At 46.2% G+C, this 24,980-nt stretch overlaps 1 protein-coding gene across 7 annotated transcripts in view; it reads right to left on the bottom strand.

Moving 5' to 3' along the window:
* Positions 1-201: 201 nt before the first annotated feature.
* Positions 202-24,980, bottom strand: part of PAQR5 (progestin and adipoQ receptor family member 5) — a 29,160-nt gene continuing 4,381 nt past the window's right edge. Inside the window, exons 1-9 of one of the 7 annotated variants that reach the window (XM_083412251.1) lie at positions 22,207-22,452; positions 16,069-16,244; positions 9,684-9,811; positions 7,040-7,245; positions 6,243-6,369; positions 4,338-4,382; positions 2,876-2,972; positions 2,091-2,232; positions 202-1,116 (exon numbers count right to left, since the gene is read on the bottom strand). In XM_083412251.1, the coding sequence (XP_083268377.1) occupies positions 881-1,116; positions 2,091-2,232; positions 2,876-2,972; positions 4,338-4,382; positions 6,243-6,369; positions 7,040-7,245; positions 9,684-9,811; positions 16,069-16,128 (1,041 nt within the window). In that variant the 5' untranslated portion in view covers positions 16,129-16,244; positions 22,207-22,452 and the 3' untranslated portion in view covers positions 202-880. Of the gene's footprint in view, positions 1,117-2,090; positions 2,233-2,875; positions 2,973-4,337; positions 4,383-6,242; positions 6,370-7,039; positions 7,246-9,683; positions 9,812-10,564; positions 10,569-16,068; positions 16,245-17,963; positions 18,207-18,997; positions 19,020-20,543; positions 20,678-22,206; positions 22,453-24,980 lie in introns of those variants that run through there. The other 6 variants (XM_083412252.1, XM_083412253.1, XM_083412249.1 and 3 more) reach the window with 6 other exon arrangements.

Below are 24,980 nucleotides of genomic sequence, written 5' to 3'. Positions count from 1 at the left end.
GAGGTCATTGCCACAAATCCACCAGTCTCATACCTGACATCATATGTAACATCAGATGTGACACAGGTACAGAAACAGTTGCACAGGGACAATCGGGAGCTTAAAGTGAGCTCTCAACTTTGCTGATCTGGAACCCTCTAAATGTTTCGTCTTTACTAGCTTGGTAAAGGATGCTTTGAAATAAAGAGCAAAATCTTTGGGTGCAAGTTGAATGTACCTTTCAAAAGGGCATTTATTCCACAATAGCTTCATTTACTGTTACCAAAAAGTGCTTTTGTGATACCCCAGCAGAGGCTATTTACAAAAATATAAACTTCTTAATATATATAATTTCAAAGAAACCTCATATTATTTCATTGCAAGTTTCTGAATTAGAAAGATATGTACATTAGTATTTTGTGATAGAAATGTTACATGTGCTTGTCATTTCAAATAAAGCATAAAAACGCATGGAATTATGTTAAAAGGCCACTGTGGCTGCTTTGGCATGAAAGGTGGCCAACATTTCTATGTTATCAGTGCAAACTGGCACATCAAGTTAAATTGCAATCACTATTTTAAAAATAATAATCTGACACAAACTTAAGTGGCTGAAGTTATTTAGAGTTCTCCCAGAGTCCTCAGAATTGCAGCTTGGTATTCTAAATGGTCAATCAGAATCAACAAATGAAAAGCTACGTCCCAAATTGGTTAAGTCTTCCAGCTCAAGTTGTAGAAAAACCGCAATACAAAATCATATTCATAATAAAAAAGAATCATTTAAGTCACTTCTCAAATAATATTCACCAAGCCTCATTTGAAGTAGTTTCTAATTTGTGTTGTACTTCTACTTTTAACTGCAACATCATTTCATTTCATTTCATTTTGATTTCAACATGCGTTAGTCCTTGTGCTTGCTTCCTTTCCTGCAGAATTTTGGCATGGAATAGAGCGTCGTTGAGAAAGCAGCAATGATGATAAGATTGACAATGATGGCAGCTGCAAGGGACCCAAAGGTTTGAGAGAAGGATGGAGCCAGCAGCCACTCACGGCGGCTGGCCATGTCAGCCAGAAGGGCTTCCATTTGGAAGTGGGTCCCAATGATCCCACAGATGTGGAAGAGCTGGTGACTGTGCCCTGTGAGAGATCAAAAGAATACAACACTCAGTATTTCCATAGTGGGGCCACAATCCCTCCCTTGCAGTAAAATCAACAACGAGTCTTATGGTCCCCCAAAGTTTACTACGGAATAAGCTTTTTTGGGCTACTACAGGCTACTTCATCAGATGCATACAGTGTTATTGTGAATTGCAGCAGATCCTCCAAGTATCCCTTATTTCCAGGGATATCCCCAATTTACAGACGTCGTCCTGGTTTCTGATTTGATCCCGTAATGTCCCACTTTTCCTTAGGATGTCCCTATTTTTAGTGGAGAAATGTTGGAGGGTATGGAGTTGTCCAATCCCCAAACCATCTGAAGGCAGCCTTGTATAGGGGAGTTGTTTACATGTTTAATGTTTTATTATGTTGTTATATATGTTGGAAGCCACCCAGAGTGGCTGGGGCAACCCAAAAAGATGTGTGGAGTATAAATGGTAAAATTATCATTATGGAATGTGACGTCCCTGTTTTCATCAGAGAAATGTTGGAGGGTATGACTCATTCCTGTGACTGCAATTTGTTTTAACAGTTGTTATTACTGAATTTTAAATTGTTGCAACATGCCCTACTGCCGAAGGGCAGGTAATAGATTTAACAATGCATTGTGCTGCTGGTGGTGGTTGTTCTGTAATAATTAGGATTATTATACAAAGTGTCTTGCTGCCCAACTCTGGGGTTTTGCACTTGCCCGTGGATGGGAGATATAAGCCAAGCATCCTAATGACTCTGAAGTGGTTCCTCTGTTTCTCTGAATCCAGAACAAGTTGCTCCCTCCAACAGGGCTACTCTCAATTCCTTGCAGCTGTTATTCCCTTTCTCAGGTGTGGCCACAAGAGCTGATTAAAACAGCCACCTTTATGTTATCAGTTGCCAATATCTGCTGGAATCCACCCACCCCGTTCATTTCAGCGGGGCCTGCAAGGGGGAGAGCAGCCCCTTCTTGTTCTCACCTATGTAGTCAAAGACTCCAGGGGCCAGCCGCTCCGGCAGGTGTGTCGCAAAAAGGAAACAGGTGAGGCAGGCAAAGGCAGTGTGCTTGAGGTGGATTGGAATTACGCTCTCGGTGCAACTTCTTGCAGCACATAAGTACAGCTGTGGCATAGAAAGGAAAGCATAAGATAATCTTCCTCAACCTGGTTTCCTCCAGGCTCTTTGGACTACAGCTGTCTTCAGTCCCTGCCATTACAGCCATAAGGTGCAGGGGCTGATGGGAATTGTAGTCCAAAACATCTGGAGAACGCCAAGTTGTAGAAGGCCAATATAAGCTCCTTGTTTAGCCCAGTTATGTTTGGCCAGCATGGTACCCTCCCTCCAGACACTAGGAAAGTCTAGAAGTTCCAGCATAATCACAAATCTATATTTGTCTACTCACAATGTAAACCCCACTGAATTTAATAGGGATTGGGTCACAGCAGCCTATTGTGGATTTAGTGCTGACTGTTCATGCATGGAAGTCGTTCTCAGCACCCACATAATATCGTTCTCTCTGAAAGGTCACCCCATATTTTTATTCTTTTAATCTGGATTTACTGTTTCTGTATGTGTGCTTCTTAACTCGTTTTCTGATCAGATTCTCCATGGAAAGGACAAATTCAGATTAAATGGGAAATAATGAGGAAGCCCCTTTATTCGCAGGAAAGGGTGGCAGCCTAGAACCACCCTTCAGCAACCATGCATTATGTTATGTATAAAAACGCAGCAGACTGAGGGAAACTATTCTTAAAGCCATACATACCCTGTAGAAGAGAGGGATGCTGTCGAACACGTAAGGATGAGCAAAGGCGAATGTGCGAATTGTTTTGCTGAACTTTGGCCGCTCCATTTCATTGAACCTGAATAAATTTTGAAAACATATATATGAACGAGCACAGTGCATAGGTCTGGTTTGCAGAACACAGAGTGTATAAGGCATGGGTCTTGGCTTTGTCTCCCATTCTTATCAAAGCTTTCTACATCCTCACATGACACAGAGGGAATTTCTGCAATTTACTTATATTTAGATGTGTATCCCATCAAGACCTGCATGCTTTGGGGCCAGAATGGCATTGCCTTGGCACCAAAATGCTAAAGCTATGCCCGTATTGCCTAGGCACAGACCAGTCCATACTGTGCACAGCCCCAATGACTTTTTCCGCTCAGGTGGTTAGGAAACCTTAGTTCAACTCAGCTGATTCAAGCTTATAAAGAAGGGAAGAATCAAAGCACAAGAGGCCAAAGAAAATACTTGGAACTCAAATAAATAATTTTAATTATTGGTGGGCGCGGTTGGTTGTTTTCATTTTACACTGAGCTCTTACAGATGACCCATTTGTTGAGCCGTCGCCCAGATTTCTTTTCTATAAAATTTGTGTGGAGGTTATACAACAACACTGTTAATCTAACATTAATTCTGATCTGATTGCACGGAAGTTATATGATGTTGCCGTTATACCACACTTTCTAGTGTGGTCTCCTGTCACTTTTCTTAGCCAAAAAAATTATGGTTGTTTTTTAAAAAAAGAAAAGTGGGTTTATTGTGCAAGAACCCTACATCCACTTCAGTTGTACAATTTTGACATATCACGGAACCTGTGAGCAGTTTCCCAACTGATGAATTGCCCAAACATGTTACATTACAGGATGTATCCAAACCACCCTGCACTGAGGGTGGGCCAAAAGTCATGTAGCCTAAGAAAAAATCCTCACTTCACTGTTCTCTATAATGGAAGCTTGGAACTTGCTTTATGAAGCCTGAATTTTGAACCATCAATCCAAGGCCTCTTCATCCTGATTTAGGTCATCTGTTTGGCAGAATGCATGGAAAACACGGGGCAGAGCGTCACCAGCAGGATGCGGGCAAAGAAAGTGAAAATTGAAATGAAAAGTACATGCCAAGAGGACGTAGCAAAGCCAGCTGACCCTTGGACTAAAAGGAAGCCTTCAGAAATGTATCATTATCAATGTCTTGTTTTCCCTTTGCACCTTTAACCAGCTGCTGATATTAGCTATCACCACCACCACTGTGATCACTGATTAGGCACCTGGGTTAGTATTGGAAGAAGATTGATTTGTTCCCAATTCAGAGTCCATATTGACATGGGTGACATATTGACTATTAGCCACCAAGTGTCGTCAATTAGGTGGAATCACTGTTTTGGTTGTTAGTGTCTCCTGCCTGCTTTCCAATCTACACCTCAATTGAGAGGGGCCCATGTTACCTTTCTATGCCGCCACTGTTATAATGGAAATAGGGAAGGCCGAGCCTGTTGGTTACACACAGTAAGTTCGCATGAGAAAAATGCTTGGATGCAGAAATAAATACTTGGACATGCTTGTATAAATGGCATGTACCTTATTGCCAGTCTAGCCTAACTCAGTGCTTTGAATAAGAACATAAGGAGAGTCTGCCGGATCCGGCCAATGAACCACCTTGTCCAGCATCCTGTCCTCACAGTGGCCAACCAGATGCTCCAGTGGGAAGCCCAGAGGCAGGATCTAAGCACAAGAGCCCTCCCTCCCCTCCTGCGGTTTCCAGCAACTGGTATTCTGAAGCATTGCTGCCTCCAACTGTGGAGGCATAGTTATTGCAGCTAATAGCCATCAACAGCTTTCTCCTCCATGAACATAGGAGCCAACTTCTATAGGCTCAGGTCCCTTCACGTGCCCCCCCCTAAAATATGTGAGAGGACCAGGCCCTCAAAAAGTTGATTAACATTGCCATTCAAATAGGGTGTGTGACCATGTCATGTGATCAATTATGCAGGGTGGGGCTTACCTCACCCCCATATTTTATCCAAGTTGGCACCCCATGCATAAATGGGTCAAATCCCCTTTCCCAGAGTTGGCCATGACTGGACCTAATGGTCAGGGGTCCCTTTACCTTTACTTTAGTTGGCTTTAATGTTCTGATTACGCAGACAATGTCCACAAGTATTGACTTTTTTCTTTTTAAAAAAGGTACATTCCCCCTAATTAAAATAATAGAACTGGAGAGTTGCAAGGGACCCAAAGCACCATCTATTCCAGTGGTTCTCAACCTTGGGTCCCCAGATGTTTTTGGCCTACAACTCCCATGATCCCTAGCTCACAGGACCAGTGGTCAGGGATGATGGGAGTTGTAGGCCAAAAACATCTGGGGACCCAAGGTTGAGAAAGTCTGATCTATTCCAACCACCTGCAAATCAGCCTCATCACTTTGAAAATGAGTATATATCAGTGTTCCTCCCTGATCCAATCTTAACAAAGCATCACCCGAATCAGTATGCTCAGCACCTCTGACAGGCCAAGATCTCCCTCCCTCCCTGCGTTTGAATGCTACCTCATCACCCCCTTCAACCCGGCACATCAGAGATATGGTGGGTACACTAGACGATGTGGGGAGGGGCTTATTGTCATTCCCCTGAGGTGGACAGGGAGAGGCAGCACCAAGTCCAGCTCAGAGTGTTGAATTTATTCAGGTACCATCCTCCCTCACTACTCGCATATCATAAAATCCCTTGGGGGGGGGCTATATTTCTTTCCTTGTGTTACTCAGGAAATCACCATCTACATAAGGGTTAGCAAACATGACACCTCCAGATGTTGTTGGTCTCAAACTCCCTTCAGTTCCAGCCTGTCAGAGATGATGGGAGGCCAATGCCCTCTGGAAGGCACTAGGTTGGCAAAGGTTGCTGGCTAGGGCTGATTGGAATTGTGATCTGATATTTATAGTGCTATTGAAATAGAAAATGAATATATATTTCGGGGGGGGACTGCTTTCTAGTGTACAGTGGTACCTCGAGTTACATACGCTTCACGTTACATGCTCTTCAGGTTCCAGACTCCGCTAACCCAGAAATAGTACCTCGGGTTAAGAACTTTGCTTCAGGATGAGAACAGAAATTGTGATCCGGTGGCACGGCAGCAGCGGGCAGCCCCATTAGCTAAAGTGGTGCTTCAGGTTAAGAACAGTTTCAGGTTAAGAACGGACCTCCAGAACGAATTAAGTACTTAACCCGAGGTAGCACTGTATATGTTTTCAGACCACTGTAACTGACTCAGTTCCAGAATAAATATTATTCTCCCCAACCCAGGATGGCACACTCTGAGTTGCATTCCCATTGCAGAGAGGAAGCTGTCAATACCTGGAATAGCAGGAGAGGCTTGTGCCCACGACTGTGTTGAGCACAGCAGTGGAGACGTAGTAATGGTGGAATGTGCTGCCAATCCATTCTTCGGGGAAAACGTAGGCAGAATAAGCAATGGCGGAGCCTAAAGGGATAAAGCAGACCCCACAACTCTATCAGACAACCTGCGTTTCCACGGACACCTCACTACTCCCCCCCCCCCGGTGCTAAACTTGTGTGGCGCATGGCAATCATTTTCTAACCAAAATGGGACCACTCACAAACTAAAAAGTCCCAGGTTCAATTCCTGGCAGCATTTCTAGGAGAGACTCCAGCCTGAAACCTTAGAGAGCTGCTGCCAGTCAGTGTAGACAGTCCCGAGCTAGATGGACTAAGGGCTTGCCCTCACTTCCTCTTGTCCTGCTGCTTTCCTCCAGGAAAAACCACTCTTTAGAGCTCAATTGAAGCAAACAGCAATTTGGGTTTTGTCCAGATTGATGTTTGCTCTGATTTAGCACCAAAGAATGGCTTTTCCCTGGGGAAGGAACGGGGCAAAAAGGAAACCACTCGGCCCCACGCTTTCTAAGTGTGGACAAGCCCAAATTGCTTTGCTTCCTTACAAGGTCGCTTCCTCTGTTCCTATGATGCACAGGCAACCACATTCCCTGCAGCACTCGGAGCCACAGCTGCGGTGCCCTCTGCGGGGAACGGCACATTTTCTTGGAGGCAAAATGCTGAAGTAATGCAATAATCTTCCTGCTGCAAAAGGAACACACCTCAAGTCAAGGTTCCGATACATTGGATCGCACCCTCACCTAAGCTGTACAGGGCGAGGGCACCATAATCAAAGAAGTAGCAGATATGCCTGGCCCTGCTGGACATGGTGCTGAACGTGTGAGCGATGCTGGACGTCAGCGGGTAGATGCAACAGGTGACCATGTAAGCCAGAAAAGGCCAGGTGTATGAGTCCCTCCAGACATCCAAGGCGTAGACTAAGGCCAAAAGCTTCCATAGGAAGTACCTAGAAAGCAGAAAAGCCAATCAGCTAGCAGCAATAGTCTTGTAGCTTACCTTAAGAAGATAAGAAGAGTCTGCTGGGTCAGGCCAAGGGCCCATCTAGTCCAGCATTCTGTTCTCCCAATGGTCACCCAGATGCCCGTGGGAAACCAGCAAGCAGGATCTTGCTTCCCAAGCAACTTCAAGGTTAAGATATTGAGCTGCTAAGTAACTCCCACACATTCGATAAATGCCACCTGTAATATTCCTGGAGGCAGGCTGGAATCTCTGGTAATGTATTCATTCCCCTTCCTTTCTGTTTAAGTGACAGCTGTCATTGCAGGGTGCGTGTGCCCATCCCAAGCAAGCCCATTCGTTGAGGTTACCCGAGGCCACGATGCTAATCCCCCCCCCCTCCTCCAGTGGCTGGCTGTTGCTCCTTGAGTAATTCTTGGTGCTTTGGCAGCTGCTGCAGAGAGAACTTGGTGGCCTTATTGTTTGCAAGTGACTAAATCTGCACGGAGGTGTTTAGAGCATGGGGTGAACTTAACCAGAATGTAAGAAGAGCCCTGCTGGGTCAGGCCAGTAGCCCATCTAGTCCAGCATCATACTGGCCAACCAGATGCCCCAATGGGAAGCCCACAAGCAGGATTCAAGCACAAGAGCCCTCTCCCCTCCTTTTGGTTTCCAGCAACTGGCATTCAGAAGCATCGCTGCCAACAACTGTGGCAGCAAAGCATAGCCATCATGGCTAGCAGCTTCAATAAGCCCTCTCCTCTGTGACTTTGTCCAATCCTCTTTTAAAGGCATCTAGGTTTGTGGCCATCATCGCCTCCAGTGGGAGAGAGTTCCATAGTTTAATTCTGTGCTGCGTGGGGACAACCTTTCTTTTTTTCCCTCTGCCTGAATCTTCCTACTTTCAGCTTCACAAGTTCCAGTGCTATGAAAGAGAGAAAGCAACTTTTCTCTATGCACTTTATCCATAATTAGGAGGTTTTGTCATCCAGACTGGCCCAGAGAGATGCCACTGCAGGTACCTTTCTAAGAGCTCATCCACATGGGCGTATGTTGTGGGGGGCAGGTTTCATGTTGTGGGGGGCGGAACTTCAGTTAGTTAATTACTTGTATTGATTTACTTGATGGGGGGGGCTGCTGCATTCTGTCCTGCGTTTCTAGACATAGGTCCAGGATTTCCAAATCTGTGTCCAAGCAGGTTTTTTCCTTCCGCTGCCTTCCCCAGGAAAACCCATGTTTTACCACTGAATGGAGCAAAGTTCATGGGGTCTCCGATTCAGCAGTAAAACATGGGATCTCTGGGGGAAAGGGGGGGGGACCCCGCTCAGAGACTGACCTGGAAATCCCAGACCTGTGCCTAGCACGGCACAAAAGGAAGTGTGGATGAACCCTGAGAAATGATAGCTATCTCCAAATATCTGCAGGGCTGTTCCATGGAAGATGGAGCAAGCTTGTTTTCTGCTACTCCAGAGGGCAGGACCCAAAGTGATGGATTAAAATTACAAGAGAATCCAACTATACATTAAGAACCTTCTGAACGGTAAGAGCTTTTTGACAGTGGAACAGAGCCCCTTGGAAGGTGGTGGTTTGTTTTTAAACAAAGGTTAGAGGCCCGTCTGTCAGGGATTCTTTAAGCTGTGATTCCCGCACTGCAGGGGATTGGACTAGATCATGGGGAGGCAAAGTAAGACCCGGGGGCTGGATCCGGCCCAATTGCCTTCTCAATCCGGCCCGCGAACGGTCCAGGAATCAGCATGTTTTTACATGAGTAGAATGTGTGCTTTTATTTCAAATGCATCTCTGGGTTATTTGTGGGGCATAGGAATTCGTTCATATTATTTTTCAAAATATAGTCCGGCCCCCCACAAGGTCTGAGGGGCAGTGGACCGGCCCCCTGCTGAAAAAGTTTGCCGGCCCCTGGACTAGATGAAGCTCAGGGTCCCTTCCAACTCTACAATCCTATGATTCTATGAGTCTATGAAATGGTAAGGTAAAGGTACCCCTGACCATTACGTCCAGTTGTGGACAACTCTGGGGTTGTGCACTCATCTCGCTCTATATAGGCTGAGGGAGCCGGCGTTTGTCCACAGACAGCTTCTGGGTCATGTGGCCAGCATGACTAAGCTGCTTCTGGCAAACCAGAGCAGTGCACAGAAACGCCGTTTACCTTCCTGTCAGGCTGGTACCTATTTATCTACTTGCACTTTGACGTGCTTTTGAACTGCTAGGTTGGCAGGAGCAGGGACCGAACAACGGGAGCTCACCCCGTCGCAGGAATTCAAACCGCCGACCTTCTGATCGGCAAGCCCTAGACTCTGTGGTTTAGACCACAGCGCCACCCGCGTCCCACCCCTTAAATCAAAAGCCCACAGCTCCTTTGAGGCCATTGTCAAGGAACACAGCTCCTTCTTTTATATATTTCAAGTGCACAGACAGATCATCACATACCAGGCAGGCAGAAAATGCGTCCAGATATTCACAGTTTCATTTGTCATTTGGAAAAGGCTGACAATGCAATCTGTTGCGGAACTTCTTGGGTGACGGTACCCAAAAAGAATGCCCTTCTCTCGGAAAACCTGCAGGAGGACAGCCAACAAACTGGAGATGAGCCAAATTTGCTACAACTTGCATAGTTCACAGCCAACCTCGATAGTCCTAAGCGGGAGAAGGGGGCTAGGGAGCTCCAGCAATGACGACAAAGGCACGGTGATGCCTGCTTTGCAAACAGGACCTCTGGAGATTAATTTTGAAACTTTCGTGGGTTCTTGAAGGCTGATTAAAAGCTTTCAAAGAACATAAACTAGGACTGTGCACCCATTCCCAACTTAAGTTGCAGCCAGGGCATCCTTTGTCTCAATTTGGATCACAGTTGGTTTGGGTAGAAACACATGATAATGCAGCATTTCGTAAGAACAGAATAGATCCAGATTGCTGCTTACATTGTGTAACCAGCGCCCTGGATGCAGAGTGAACAGGCAGTGTAGATCTGTGGTTCCCAAACTTTTTGAGGGCCACCCACCCCACCCCTGGTTCCATAAACTGTACTCCTACCCTTCTCCACAAAAACCACTCTTCAGAATAGTGGTTTGCATAACCCTTCAAGGAAGATAAGAACACAATAAAAGTCAAAACAGTAACAATTCATTGCACATTTTTTAAAAAACTAGTTTAATTTCAACAAAATAAACTTGATCCAGTCATACCAGCTTTTTGAAATCTGATTGTCATTTACACCTCCAGTGCCCTCCTGTCGCCCCCTTGCCTCTTAGCACAACGCGCACACACCCCCAGGGGAACCCCAGCATCTGCTAGGGGGCGGTGCAACCCTCTTTGGGAACCACTGATGTACAGAGCCTAGAAAATGCAGGTCAGGTGTTTCAAGCTGGCTGCTGTGTTTTTGCTTCGGAAATGTCCACCAGATGTCTCCACCACCACAATTATGAACAAAACTTGTAATAAAAGTTCTTTCTGTTTGCTGGACTCCGTGATCGCTCATTAAGACTGTACAGTGGTACCTCGGGTTAAGTACTTAATTCATTCCGGAGGTCCGTTCTTAACCTGAAACTGTTCTTAACCTGAAGCACCACTCTAGCTAATGGGGCCTCCTGCTGCCGCCGCGCCGCTGAAGCACAATTTCTGTTCTCATCCCGAAGCAAAGTTCTTAACCTGAGGTACTATTTCTGGGTTAGTGGAGTCTGTAACCTGAAGAGTATGTAACCCGAAGCGTATGTAACCCAAGGTACCACTGTAGTTGTATTCACAGGTAAGTGTTGTAGATTTCGGCGGGGGGGGGGGGGCTTAATCTCTGAGAGGGATTCATTTAGTTCTGTTGAAGAAAACACAGCAAAGCGTCTCCTGGCACATGAAAAGGCTGGCACGTTGTTCGCAGCATAAAATTTTGTGGGCCACATGCAGTTGGGTGGCATTTACTGGGCTCACATTTTTAATAGCAATCTTCTCATCTGTACTTCCTAAACCAAAATATAGCTTTCCTCCAAAGTCTCAAGCTATCCAAATGCGGCAATGCAGTCCACAAGCCATTAAAATATTTTAAACAGCAAGTATTAGAGGAAAAGCGCTTACAAAAAATGTGTACGTTAATGAAAATGACTTTGAAAAAAATGCATTGGATCAGGGGAAATACATGCAAAAATCTGCACCATTTTCTACATGGGCTTTAAAAAGAAAGGTTTGCCAACTTGGGGGGGAGAGAGACTTTCTGTTCCTCATCAGGCAATGGCGTCCCCCCTACCTTTCCCCACCCAGTCTTTCCCAGGCTATGACTTTAAGAGCAGCAGCAGCAGCAGCAGCTGGGAAGAGAGTTCAGGGATATTTTAAAAAATTAGTTTTATAAGTTGTGCCCTTTTGTTTCTCAGTTTGATCCTTTTACATGGTTTTGTATGTTTTGTGGTATTTTATGCATTGTGATTTGCTGTTACTTTTATTGATTATAGACTGGTAATTCTTTACTGTGGTTGAACTGTTTAATTATTATTTGCTGATGTTTAATTTTACTGTTTACTATTGGATGGATTGTTGCTTTGTTTGATATAAGTTGTTTATTTTAAAGCTATAGTGACTTTTATGTTGGATCAGATTGTTACTAGTAATGTTTGATGTTTCATTATGTTTTTATGTTTTGGAAGCCACCCAGAGTGGCTTGGGCAACGCACCCAGATGGGCGGGGTATAAATGAATTATAGTACAGTGGTGCCTTGCAAGACGAAATTAATTCATTCTGCGAGTTTTTTCGTCTTGTGAATTTTTTCGTCTTGCGAAGCACGGTTTCCCATAGGAATGCATTGACGGTTTTAAGAAAAAGACGCAAGACGTTCTCGTCTTGCGAAGCAAGCCCATAGGGAAATTCGTCTTGCGAAGCAACTCAAAAAACAAAAAACTCTGTCGTCTTGCGAGTTTTTCATCTTGCGAGGCATTCGTCTTGCGAGGTACCACTGTATCATCATCATCATCATCATTCAAAAATGGGATAATATCAACTTAAAATTGAAAAGGACAGATCTGTCCATTCTTCTCCAGACCCTACTTTCAGTTACGAAGGAGCCCCCCCCCCCAGGTCTGTAGGCATGCGATGTGCCCTCATGAGACCCTCAGAAAAAGAAAGGCGTTGTTCAGAAAGCCACGCCAAATGCAAATCTAAGTGGCAGCTAGTACTCCGCAGAACAGAAATGGAGAATACTGAATTCAGTCTGTATGGGTGTGACCGTCTCCTGCCTAGCAGCCACCGATGAATAAGCAAAGCAAGTTCAATAGGGTAGCTAGACCAACACCTCAAGAGGTCTTTTCTGTCACAAGCAAGCCGCTCCCGGGATTAGCTGGGCCCTAAGGCCCACAGTGCCAACTTCGCTTCATGCTGAAACTTGCTTGGGTAGACTGCGGTGACTTTCATGTTTGCCTTCAAATGTCCCGGGAGGTTGAAATTCTTCTAAGAGTTACCGGCTCATGGAACTTAATGTTCACGCAGAGTCACGGGAAGAGCTGTATCTCAGTCATGGAGCATCTGCCTCACGTGCAGAAGGGCCCCAATCCTCAGCAGCTCCAGGTAGGGCTGGGGGAGACTCCTGCCTGGAACACTGGAGAGCTGCTGCCAGTCAGTGCAGACAATGTGGAGCCAAATAGACCCAATGGTCTGATTCCATGTAAGGCAGCTTCCTATGTCCAAACCAGGGTTTCCTTCTGGCCTGGAACAGTCTGCTCTGGCATATGTGCCAACATTTCTCTGATGAAACAAGGGACATCCTAAATACATATAATTATTCTATTATTTATACCCTACCCATCTGACTGGGTTGCCCCAGCCACTCTGGGTGACTTCCAACATATATAAAAACACAATAAAACATTAAACATTTTAAAAAATCTTCCCTATATAGGGCTGCCTTCAGATGTCTTCTAAAGGTTGTACAGTGGTACCTTGGTTGCCGAACGGCTTAGTTGTTGAACAAATCGGCTCCTGAACACTGCAAACCCAGAAGTAAGTGTTCCGGTTTGCAAACGCTTTTAGGAAGCTGAACGTCCGACGGGGCTTCCTCAGCTTCCGCTTGAGCACAGGAAGCACCTGCAGCCAATCGGAAGCCGCACCTTGGTTTTTGAACAGTTTCAGGAGTCGAACAGATTCATGGAACGGATTGAGTTTGAGAACCAAGTTACCACTGTATAGTTACTTATCTCCTTGGCTCGAGGGTCACATAACTCCATACCCTCCAATGTTTTTCCGATGAAAATAGGGGCAGCCCAAGGAAAAAGCAGGACATTCCTGGATCAAATCAGGAACCGGGACGGCTTCTGTAAATTTGCGGCTGCCCCTGGAAAAAGGGACACTTGGAGGGTCTGCTCTGGCAGTATTTGGGGCAGATTTTTGGGCAGAGGTCCAGCCCAGTCTTCCTGCTGTCCACCTTCCTTCAAGTGAGGGCTGTGACCTCATTGGGCACCGCATGTGTTCAAACATGGTCAGAAGGTGCCCTTCCTCTCACGACTGGCCAAGACTGTTGAGGTCGCCTTGCCCACACAGCCGCTTCGGTTGGCAGAACTGGCATTTCACAGGTGCTACGTCATACCCGTTCCACATTTGAAGAACGAGTTATTTCCGTGAGGCAGCACCCACACTTTGAAACTCCCTTGAATACACCATTGTATTCTTTTCACCACCTGCTAAAAACATTATTGTTTAGACATGTCTGTCCGGGTTTTAAGAAAGTTGATGCACTTTTAAAATCTGTTTTTAGCGTATTGTTATTTTAACTGTTTGAAAGTTTTAAATTCTTGTCGTTAATTCTTCTTAGTGACAATTGTATGGCTTTTTCTTTTTCTTTTTTTTTTCTTTTTTGTAAACTGCTTTGAGGTTGTTAGTTGTTGTTTTGTTAAGAATCAAGCAGTGTATAAATTTGATGAAATAAATGGATAAATATTTTGCAGCCTGGTTTGAAGGACAAAATGGCATGACACCCCCCCCCCAGCCTTTCCTCAGACAGAAGCCGAGCAGACTGTCAGATGAAGCTCACTCAAATACTAGAGATGCTAAGTGCATCCTCCAGCACATCTGGGGGCAGCAGGACCGGTTGCGAAGGTGGAGGGAGGCAGGAAGCAAACATACACCTGCCCTCAGTTATGTACTGAGTTGAATAGGATCCAATAGGCAGCAGTCTGATTGGTCCTAGAAGAATAGGATTCAGAATGCAGCAGTCTGATTGGTCCTAGAAGAATAGGATTCAGAATGCAGCAGTCTGATTGGTCCTAGAAGAATAGGGTCCAGAATGCAGCAGTCTGATTGGTCCTAGAACAATAGGGTCCAGAATGCAGCAGTCTGATTGGTCCACAGGAGCCACCCAATCCAGCTCCAGGTGGAAGTGAATCCGCAACCTGATTGGCCTACAGGTGAATCCCAGAATTAGCCAATCACATGGGGGCCATTGTGTAAATAATGTATATAAAGCAGACATTCTGGGGGAACTTCCATTCCTCCTCACCACTATGAGCTGAATAAAGAGCATGAAATCCACTCTCTACTCCAAGTATATTTCAGAGGGGGGTGGCCAGGGGGCTTAGAAAGGACAGTCTGGGGATGGGGCCTGCCACCACTCCTCTCCAGCACCTGTAGCAGTTGCCTTACTTTGCCCCATGGTTGGGGCACCTCTGCCTCTGCTAGTGCTGTGCTGGTTGCTTCCTCCAAGCCCCACTTTGGAGCTTTGCCCTCTTTAAAGAAGATGATGCAGCAGGGAAGAGAATTGAGACCATCCTGGTTTCATACCATGTTGCCAGTCAAGATGGAAATTAAAGCTGCACACCCCCTCTACATTTAGAGCCCATCCACACCCCCAAGAATCCTGGGAACTGTAGTTCACCCCTCACAAAGCTGCAATCCCCAGCACTTCTAGCAAACTACAGTTCCCAGAATTCCTGGAAGGGTGGGAAGAATATGCTCTAACTAAAACCAATAAAATAGACTTTTAGAAGACATCTGAAGGCAGCCCTCTATAGGAAAGTTTTCAATGTTTGAGGTTTTACTGTAGTTTTATAGTTTGCTGGAAGCCACCCAGAGTGGCTGGGGCAACCCAGTCAGATGGATGGCATATAAATAAAATTGTTGTTGTTGTTGTTTCATTTGCATCCTGCCTTTCCTCCAAGCAGCTTGAAGCGGCACACATCGTTCTTCCCCTCATCATTTAATCTCCACAACAACCCTGTGATGTAGGCGGCTTGGGCAACACGGTCAGATGGGCAGTGTACAAATAATAACATTATAATTATTACTTACCACAGTCAATGCTAATAAAAAACTATCATAATAATAATTAGACTGGCAGTGATTGGCCTGAGGTCACACCCAGCAAACCTCAGGGCCGAGCGAGGGGTTTCGAACCCTGGTCTTCCAGATCCTAAAGGTAAAGGTAAAGGGACCCCTGACCATTAGGTCCAGTCGTGGCCGAATCTAGGGTTACGGCGCTCATCTCGCTTTATTGGCCGAGGGAGTCGGCGTACAGCTTCTGGGTCAGCATGACTAAGCCGCTTCTGGTGATCCAGAGCAGCGCACGGAAACGCCGTTTACCTTCCCGCCGGAATGGTACCTATTTATCTACTTGCACTATGACGTGCTTTCAAACTCGTAGATTGGCAGGAGCAGGGACTGAGCAATGGGAGCTCACCCCGTCGCGGGGATTCGAACCACCAACCTTCTGATCGGCAAGTCCTAGGCTCTGTGGTTTAACCCACAGTGCCACCTGCGTTCCTTAGTCACACTATTATGCCACACTGCCTTACCCAGGGTGGCATTCACCTTGCACGCGAGACCCATGTTGCAAAGGCCCCCTTTACTCACCTTGGGAACCTGGTCAGTGTGGAGCAGCCGGGGAAGCTTCAAACTCAGGATGGTGTTCATGGTCACGAGCTGATCTGGGCGGAGAGTTTTCCTCTGGGAAGAACTTTCCCGCCTGAGAGACAGGCAGGTTGGATTAAGTCTTCATCGGCGCCTCCGTTCAGACTTGCCACGGATACCTGGGGGCGTTTTTAAGGAAAGAGACAGCGCACAAGGGTTGATATAGGAATGAAAATGATCGAGAGATGGGCCTCAGCAAGTGTACAGGAACCCACGAGGTTAGGATTGGTGCCCCCCAAAAAGTCATTGCCCCAGGCAGAAAACGCAAGTGGCAGCAGCCCCACTACTTAAGGAGGGGGTTCAAGCTACTGGGTAGCTCTCCCCAACCAGCACATTGCAATGTGTACCAAACACGATCTGCATGCAGCCCCAGAGGCTCCCAGAGAATTTCTGGACTCCGTATTTTGACCCTCTGCAAACATGGCAACTTCTCCTCAGGCTTCGATTCAGGGAGTGGAGCTCCATGAACACTCACAGCCCGAAGGCATGGCTTTACACAGAAGGAAAGATACAAGCACATGCTCTCATGTCACAGAATTCCGTTTGTATATACAGTGGTACCTCGGGTTAAATACTTAATTCGTTCTGGAGGTTCGTACTTAACCTGAAACTGTTCTTAACCTGAAGCACCACTCTAGCTAATGGGGCCTCCTGCTGCCGCCGCGCCGCCAGAGCACAATTTCTGTTCTCATCCTGAAGCAAAGTTCTTAACCTGAAGCACTATTTCTTGGTTAGCGGAGTTTGTAACCTGAAGCGTATGTAACCTGAAGCGTATGTAACCCGAGGTGCCACTGTACAATAATTTTTTATGAACTTCAAGTCAACCTACGTAACAGAATTCAGTTACAGACACAGGCTTTAGCGTACCAAGTGCAGAGCCAGGTCATATCGCAGCAAATTTTTATATTATCTCCTCAGAAGAGTCATTGCCAGTTCTGTGTGGTTCTTAGAGAACTGCACTGGCTGCCAATTCAATCTGCGGTACTGGCACTTTTATGGGTGCCACCTAATACCCATTTCCACAGCTGAAAGAACTTAAACTTATAGTGTGGTGTCACCTACTCGTTGGAACTCCCTGCCTATTGATGTGAGGCCTTCACTATATAGCCCCTCCAAAATGAGGCGTTTGGGATTGTGAGAGCCTGAGAATCCTGAGTCCTTATTTACAAAGGAAAACAATAAAACACCCTTTCTCAAAGCAATTTTTTTCCACTTCTCACCACTCGCCTATGTTGTGGGAGGCATTCAGATGGGGCTATATATCCTGACATTACTGAGCCAGGCCTCTTTAGAGATTCAAATACGTGCCCTCAGTCACAGCGCAGATGTCGGAGAATTCCGACAAAAATAGAAAAGGGAGCTGAAATTACATAATTTTGCCGCAGCAGACAGACTAATGTAGTCTTTTTGGTAGAAGATGAACTGCAGCGGAATGGAAGCAGCGCCGGGTGCACAAGATGCAGAAACAATCAAATCAAAACAGCCGGTGCAAAATGTGTTTCCCACCCACCTCTCCTTAGACTGATTTTTAGAGAAGAGCCAGAAAAACTGGGTAAAAAAGGCTGCTCAGAATAAGGGCAGGAAAAACTGCCCTTGCTCTGTGCTAGCTTTGTGGCATTCCATTCCCAACAGGATTCCTGATTGGCTGGGATCAACTCAAGAGGAAGCCCATTTTTAAAGAAGAAAATGACCTCAAAGCTGTATCTTGAGGGCTGGATGGTGACTCCCAAGAACTAGCTGTAAAAAGCATGTGGAAAATACCCACCCACCCCCCGTCTCCTCTTCTTGCCTGCCCAAAATTTCCATAAGTGGAAACCTAGCTCAACCTTCTTACCTACCCTGAATTTCTGTAGCACATGAGCTGCGATTTGCTGTAGAAATTGATTCCTCTGGTTCTAGCTCACTGCCTGGCAAGCTACTACCCCAGGATGCTAAGAGGCCATACGAGTCTCTCTTCTCTCTCACATGCAGTGACCAAAACGCAGCCAGGATGAGCCCTTGAAGTCTGCATTGAACTCTCCCTAGGCAATGAGAAATTCCTTGCAGAAGCGGACTGTTTAAAAAGGGAGGTGTTGATTCACTGCAGGAAGAATGCACAAAATGCATAACTTGGCCACACCTTTTCTCAGCCTGCTATTATCCTTCACCTCTTTTATTTCTTTTAACCCACTTCCTCCCGCCCCCATTTTCTATCATGGCGACCTGCACCCATTTACCCCACCTCTCTTCTTGTAAGTGTGGCCAGTCAAGAATTTCCTGAATAGCCTGAGCCTAAGCAGATGCCAGTATTTTGGCAGCCAAGTTCAAGGTGCATCTCAATCCAGGAAAGCAGGTCAGCATTAATATTTATTTCATTTAACAATTGCTTCCTTAAGAAAACACCCACCTCAAAGCAATTGCATGATAAGAACATGTTCTCTTCATTTTATTACAGTCGTACCTTGGATTTCAAACAGCTTAGTTCTTGAACGTTTTGGTTCCCAAATGCCGTAAACCCGGAAGTGTCTGTTCCGGTTTGCGAACTATTTTTGAAAGCCGAACATCCGCCGGAAGCTTTGTCAGCTACCGATTGGCTGCAGGAGCTTCCTGCAGCCAATCAGAAGCCGTGCTTCGGCTTCCGAACATTTTGGAAGTCGAACGGACTTCTGGAACAGATTCCATTCGACTTCCAAGGTACGAGTTATACACCGCTTGATTGTAAAATAAAGAAAAGAGAAATAAATCCTAAAAGCGGTTTGTGAAAAAGACACAATAAAATTATCTCTAAGAAACTGAAGAGTTTCAAAAGGTTAGACTAAAAACAGATTAAAACTCACATCAACTTTCTAAGCATCTGGTGCGGCTTGTTTTTAGCAGGACAGTGATGACTAACCTGATATCAACAGGCAGGGAGGTGCTGCAGCAAATACTAAGTTCTTACAAATGCGGAACAGGTACTATATAGCACGTGTAACAGAGCTAGTTCCACTAGTGGTCAAGTGGGTGTAAGGTGATTTCATAGGTAAACTGGTCCAAAGTTGCTCAGGGCTGATATACCAATAGCAACACCGTGAACTTGGAATGTTGAAATGATTTTATATATAACAATTTTAAGACCAATACAGATACAGAGAGAGGGTTTTCTTTATTTAAAAAATCCACTTAAATGGTTCATTGAAAGGGGAACATCTTTACCAGGTGCAAAAAGGACATTAAAAATGGAGCCTGTTGGATATACACCAGGAGGGAGCCCCAAAATAATAATAATACTAATAATATTTTATTTATATCCCACCCTCTCCAGCCAAAGTCGGGCTCAGAGCGGCTAACAACAGTAAAATAATACAGCATTCTAAAATCAGTTTATTATAAAATCAGTTCAAATCAAATTAATGGCAACCATTGGGCTAGAGTTCTGTGAGGAGCCACCACAGACACGGTTTCCCGGTGAGATAGTCCCTGTTAAGAGACTTTCTTCCGCAGAGCGATCAGATGGATATACAAGCATCCCCCCACTTATGTGGTGATTGCGTTCTGGACCCCCACACACATAAGCGGAAATCGTGTATGGAGAGCGTCCTCTCTGCCGCTCTCTCTCCAATCCGTAACCAAAAATACTGTATCCAAAAATATCCATAACTAGAATTAGAGCTCTGGTGCCAGCAGGAGGCTGGAGGATGCATGTGAAAGCAGCTATTCGGCGGGGAGGCTGAGCAGCCTAAACAAAGCTCCGCTGCACCTCAGGTCTCTTCAGGGCTTCCTCCGCCCTCACTGATGTCCTCTTCAGGCTCTGGGAAGGGTCTCCTTGCAAGCCATGAGGACTCTCCAGCTCTCTCCTGCCATTCCCAGGTTTGAATTAAATTATCTATCTATTTCCCGGCACCCTGCATATACACGATCACACATGAATTGATCGCACGTAAGGGGGTGGGGCGCCATATAAGGAGTGAGATAACACCCCTATCACACCAACAGGAGACTGCAACTGAAATGTGGCGGCACCTAGACTTCGGAACTCCCTGCCTATTGATATCAGGTAGTTGCCTTCACTGTCCTCTCTTCAATACCTGCTAAAAATGTTCTTGTTTAGCTCATACAACGTTTTCAGCCTATTGTTATTTTAACTTTCTGAAGGTTTTAAACCCTTAATGTTAATTTTTCTTGTGGATACTGTCTTGCTTTATCTTTCTCTCTCTCTTTTAGTTTGCTTTTTTTTTTTTTTTACAATCCAGCGATGTATAAATTTCATGAAATAAATCGACTCCTTTCCTGGCTTAACTCCTTTCCTGCCCAGGCAACCGAGGTCTGGATCAAAGCCACCACCGCTCGTTAAATTTACTGCCCCACCCCAACTCTGGCAAAAGTCTGGCTCTTTGCGATGGGCTCCTGTCCCCTTCCCTGCTAAATTGCAGGAACTGCTGTCTGGCACAGCTACATACCTTCCCTGCTGCGTCTGGCAAGAGACATCCCTGCAGGCCACTGTGTTCATGTTTGGCTTGGTGACCGTGCAGGTCCCCCCTCCCGGCTTATCTCAACATGCCAGCGTACGCCCTGTATCCAAGAGAGTGTGTGAATCTTGCAAAACACACAGCGACACAAAGCCCCACCCGACTGCTGAAGCACACCACCTTCCCCACCCTTTCTGGATGCTAAATATTTCCGCCAGGTCGTTCAGGACACAGGATCGCTTGCCCGCCTGCCTGCCTGCCTTCCCCGCAAGGATAAAGCAAGGGTTCAGGCATCCATCCCCACCCACCCACCCAAAGGAGAATGTTATGCACCTGCAAGGAGGTTCAACATTCTGGGTAAATAATGGAGATGTTAATGAGTAACTTTTTACGACTTCCCCCATGTGGCACCAAAGATGAGATTGTTCAAGCGGAGAACCAGCCTCGGACCAAACCCTGCTGTGCACACCCTCAAAGGCAGGCTTCCCCAACCTGGTGCCCTTCTAGATGTTCTGGACTCCCATCAGCTCCAGCAAGGACAGCTGCACTCCCACCAACACCAAACAACACCAAACAGCTGTGTCAAGGTGGGGAAGGCTGCTCAAAATGGTTTGCAAAGCAGGAAAAAAACAGTCGCAATCTCACACAACTCCCTGTGATTCCAAAGAGGCTGGTGCAGAAGAACATCATCTAGGTTGACTGCTGGTAGGGATTTGATTCAGTTTGCATTTAAAGGCAAAGTTCCCCGATTTGCAAAATGATATCAGAATAGAAACCCCGCACTCCTTCAAAATTCACAGTTCTCCAAATTTTGTAGTACAGTTCTCCCTATATATGCAACCATATACTTGCTTGGGTAAAGCATGCATAAAGATGCATCTAATGGGGGGGGGGCAGAGGAATGCATTATATTGAGGAAGAATTTATTTGCAAAAATGCAAAGGGGGTTTGGACTTAATGACCCTCAGGGTCCCAGTATACCGGAAGAAGTGTCTTCACCCTCATCATTCAGTATGGACACTGAGGTCCAGATCCAAGGGCCTTTTGGTGGTTCCCTCACTGTGAGAAGTGAGATTGCAGGGATCGAAGCAGAGGGTCTTCTCAGTAGTGGCACCTGCCCTGTGGAGCACCCTCCCATCAGATGTCAAGGAAATAAACAACTGTCTGACTTTTAGAAGACACACGAAGGCAGTTTTTAATGTTTGTTGTTTTATCACTTTCTTCTTATTATTAATACTATTCTGCTGGGAGCCACCCAGAGAGGCTGGGGAAACCCAGCCAGATGGGTGGGGTATAAATAATAAATTATTGTTATCATTATTATTCCAACTCTACATTTCTACAGTCTGTGATTTTACGGGATATACAATATTTACGGGCTGACAAAGATAGGTAACATCCTTACCAGCCCCACAGGGGTGGGGTTGGACTAGATGCACCTTTGAGTCCCTTCCAGTTCCACAATTTTATGAGGAAAAAGAACAACCTCGTGGCATTTTAAGCTGGCAACGCGTACACAGCCTTACTCTACCCCCCTCAATTAAACACAATCGGAAACAAGAATGTTTCCAAGGCCTGCCTGAAAGGTAGCAAGGAGCAGCCGATCGCGGCCACTGCCAGGCACCTCCCCAAATCCACCAGGTTAATGTCTTACTTGACGATGCTGTGCACCGTTGTGCAAATCCAGCTCTGCAAATCAAGCAGCCCCTTGGATCTTCTCTTGAGTTATGCTGCAAGCCACCAGATGGGCTCCCAAACGCCACTGAAAACACTGTACTCCTAGGCAATCTGAGTCGCTCCTGGCAAGACTCCCTGAGATGGTCCCCTCCAGCAGCAGTTTGCAGAGAGTCTGGTTAAGGAGTTTAAACATTGATGATTGCAAATGCCTCACTTGAGTGGCAGGAGAGAGGAAGGGCAGGGAGGAAAGAAAGAAACCAGGAAGAGCTCTGGGGCAACTTCCCAGGGTGCGGCTGCTTCGAGGTGGTTCAAGGACAGAACTATGTATACCTCGCGGCTTGCCGCTGGCGCTGCTAGGGTTAAGCCCCTCCAGGTAAAGCTGTCCACTCCAGTTTCTCAGTTTTTGCAATCTCAAGCTGAGTTCTCAAGCTGTGAATTTTTCTTAAGCCCTCTTGTAAATCCACCAGAATTTCCCTATGACTGTCTCCTAATCTCCACATTTTGGCAAAGCAATTTCCCTACATATATTGCATTCAGGTATGCTATCTTTATGATATATATGCATTTCCCCCCCCTCAAATATTTTATTGTTTTCACTTATTTATACAAGAAACAAAGATCAATATTCAACAATCCTGCCCGCCCCCCAGCGGAAGCACCAAATGTCTGTTTAATGGCATTTCACTTTTATGCTATTTCGGTTTTTGTACGAAGATATCATCCCATAATCTGCCATGTGTTCTTGGAGGCCTATCACCATTTCCCAATGATGCTGCCCACGTAGAATACATGCATTTTTATGCACACATTATCCTTGAAGATGCACTCTTCTGCTCACATGGCTTGGCTGGAAAACCGCATTGCAAAATTCGGAGAAGTGTGACTTTACAAGGATGGCTGTGTTTTGGTCCATGCATTGTTTCAGAAAGGCTTGCTGTACAAGGAAAACTGCTGTGAATTTCTCCCTCCATCCATGCTTGGACGCAACAAACCAACCTGGTGCCTTCTAGATGTTTTGAACCGCAGCTCCATCCAGTGGCGTAGCGTGGGGGGTGCAGGGGGGTCGGCCGCACCAGGCGCAACATCTGGGGGGGGCGCGCTCGCACTCGCAGCTCTCTGCCCCTACCTGGCTCACTCTCTCTCACTGCAGTGCTGGCTGTGCAAATCCGATCCGAGCCGCCGGGTCGCCGCCCACTGTGGAGGGGGGGGGGGTGCCAGGCATGCGGTGCAGTGCGGAGAGAGAGCGAGGGACTATCTGGGGGAGGGACAGTGCAGCGGGGGGCGCAAATTACTTGCCTTGCCCCGGGTGCTGACAACCCACACTACGCCACTGGCTCCATCAGCTGACTGGGACCGATGGCGTTGCAAATCCAAAACATCTGGAGGGCACCTGTTTGGGGAAGGCCGCTTCATGGAGACATACTTTCCTAGCCAGCTTGCGTTGCTCGAAACTGCTGTCTCTTCTGCCAAGTTACACAGTCAAACCCCATTTTCATAATGCAGGTTATTTAGCAACATCCTCTCTCTCGGGGATATTATTCAACAGGCAGAAGGAGCCAGGAAAACAACAGGCCAGAGATGAGTTGCTCTCGGCTGCCCCATAAACAGTTTGTTCCTTCCTGGATTAACCAAGTCTTAGTAGACTCAGAGGATTCTGGTTGCATCAGAACTTCCTGCCAGTCAACTGCAAGAATTTGCAAAACCTTTAAAAAGGTCCTTGCCTAGGTTTGACCTTAAGTGATTTCCCCAAGAAACTGTCAATCATAGTATCATAGAAGTGTAGAGCTGAGAGGGACCCAAAGGGTCATCATCCAGACCCCCAGGAATTGCAAGGATTACAGAACAACAGATCAGTTCTATCAAGAATGGCATCCTAAAAACATGTAGTAAAAACATGGGTATCTCTTCTTGGGAAAAAGGAATGTACTTTTTGTATACAGTGGTACCTCAGGTTACATACGCTTCACGTTACAGCCTCCGCTAACGCAGAAATAGTGCTTCAGGTTAAGAACTTTGCTTCAGGATGAGAACAGAAATTGTGCTCCAGCAGCGTGGTGGCAGCAGGAGGCCCCATTAGCTAAAGTGGTGCTTCAGGTTAAGAACAGTTTCAGGTTAAGTATGGACCTCCAGAACGAATTAAGTACTTAACATGAGGTACCACTGTATTGCATCTTACCTCCAAGGTGATATACATAGGTCTCTTCCTCCCCATTTAATCCTCACAACAGCCCTGTGAGGTAGGCGAGGCTGAGATGTAGTGGCCAGCTGCAAAGGTCACCCAGGGAACCTCATGGCCAAGTGGGGGATTTGAACCCAGGTCTCCAAGCTCCTAGTCTCCGTTTAATCCCCACAACAACCCTCTGAGGTAGGTTTGCCTGAAAGTAGGTGACTGCCCCAAGATCACCTAGTGAGAATCATGGCCGGGTGGGGATTTGAACCTGAGTCTCCCAGGTCCTAGTCTGGTGCTCTAACCACTACACCACCAGCAGCCCTCTTTGGAGAGGGAGCTATTTTACCCTAGTCTTCCAACTGGAACCTAAGAGCAAATGCCTATGTATTGTGGCAGAAGGATGGCTTTGACCCTGACCCCTTTTACATGATTTGGGGGGAAGGGGCATGGCTCCACAGAACAGAACTCCCTGACCAGCCCTCAGATACTGCAGCAACTGGCCAGGCTAGTCTAAGCCAGTGGAAATTTACAGATGCTGCAAAAAGGCAGCTCAATATTTATTTTTTAACCATTCCGCAAGT

The sequence above is a fragment of the Podarcis tiliguerta genome (genome assembly GCF_965153285.1).
Source record: "Podarcis tiliguerta genome assembly, chromosome: 14".
In the NCBI taxonomy this organism is placed as follows: Eukaryota; Metazoa; Chordata; class Lepidosauria; order Squamata; family Lacertidae; genus Podarcis; species Podarcis tiliguerta.
The sequence above is the reverse complement of the archived record's forward strand: the minus strand, read 5'-3'. Positions and strand labels throughout refer to the sequence as shown.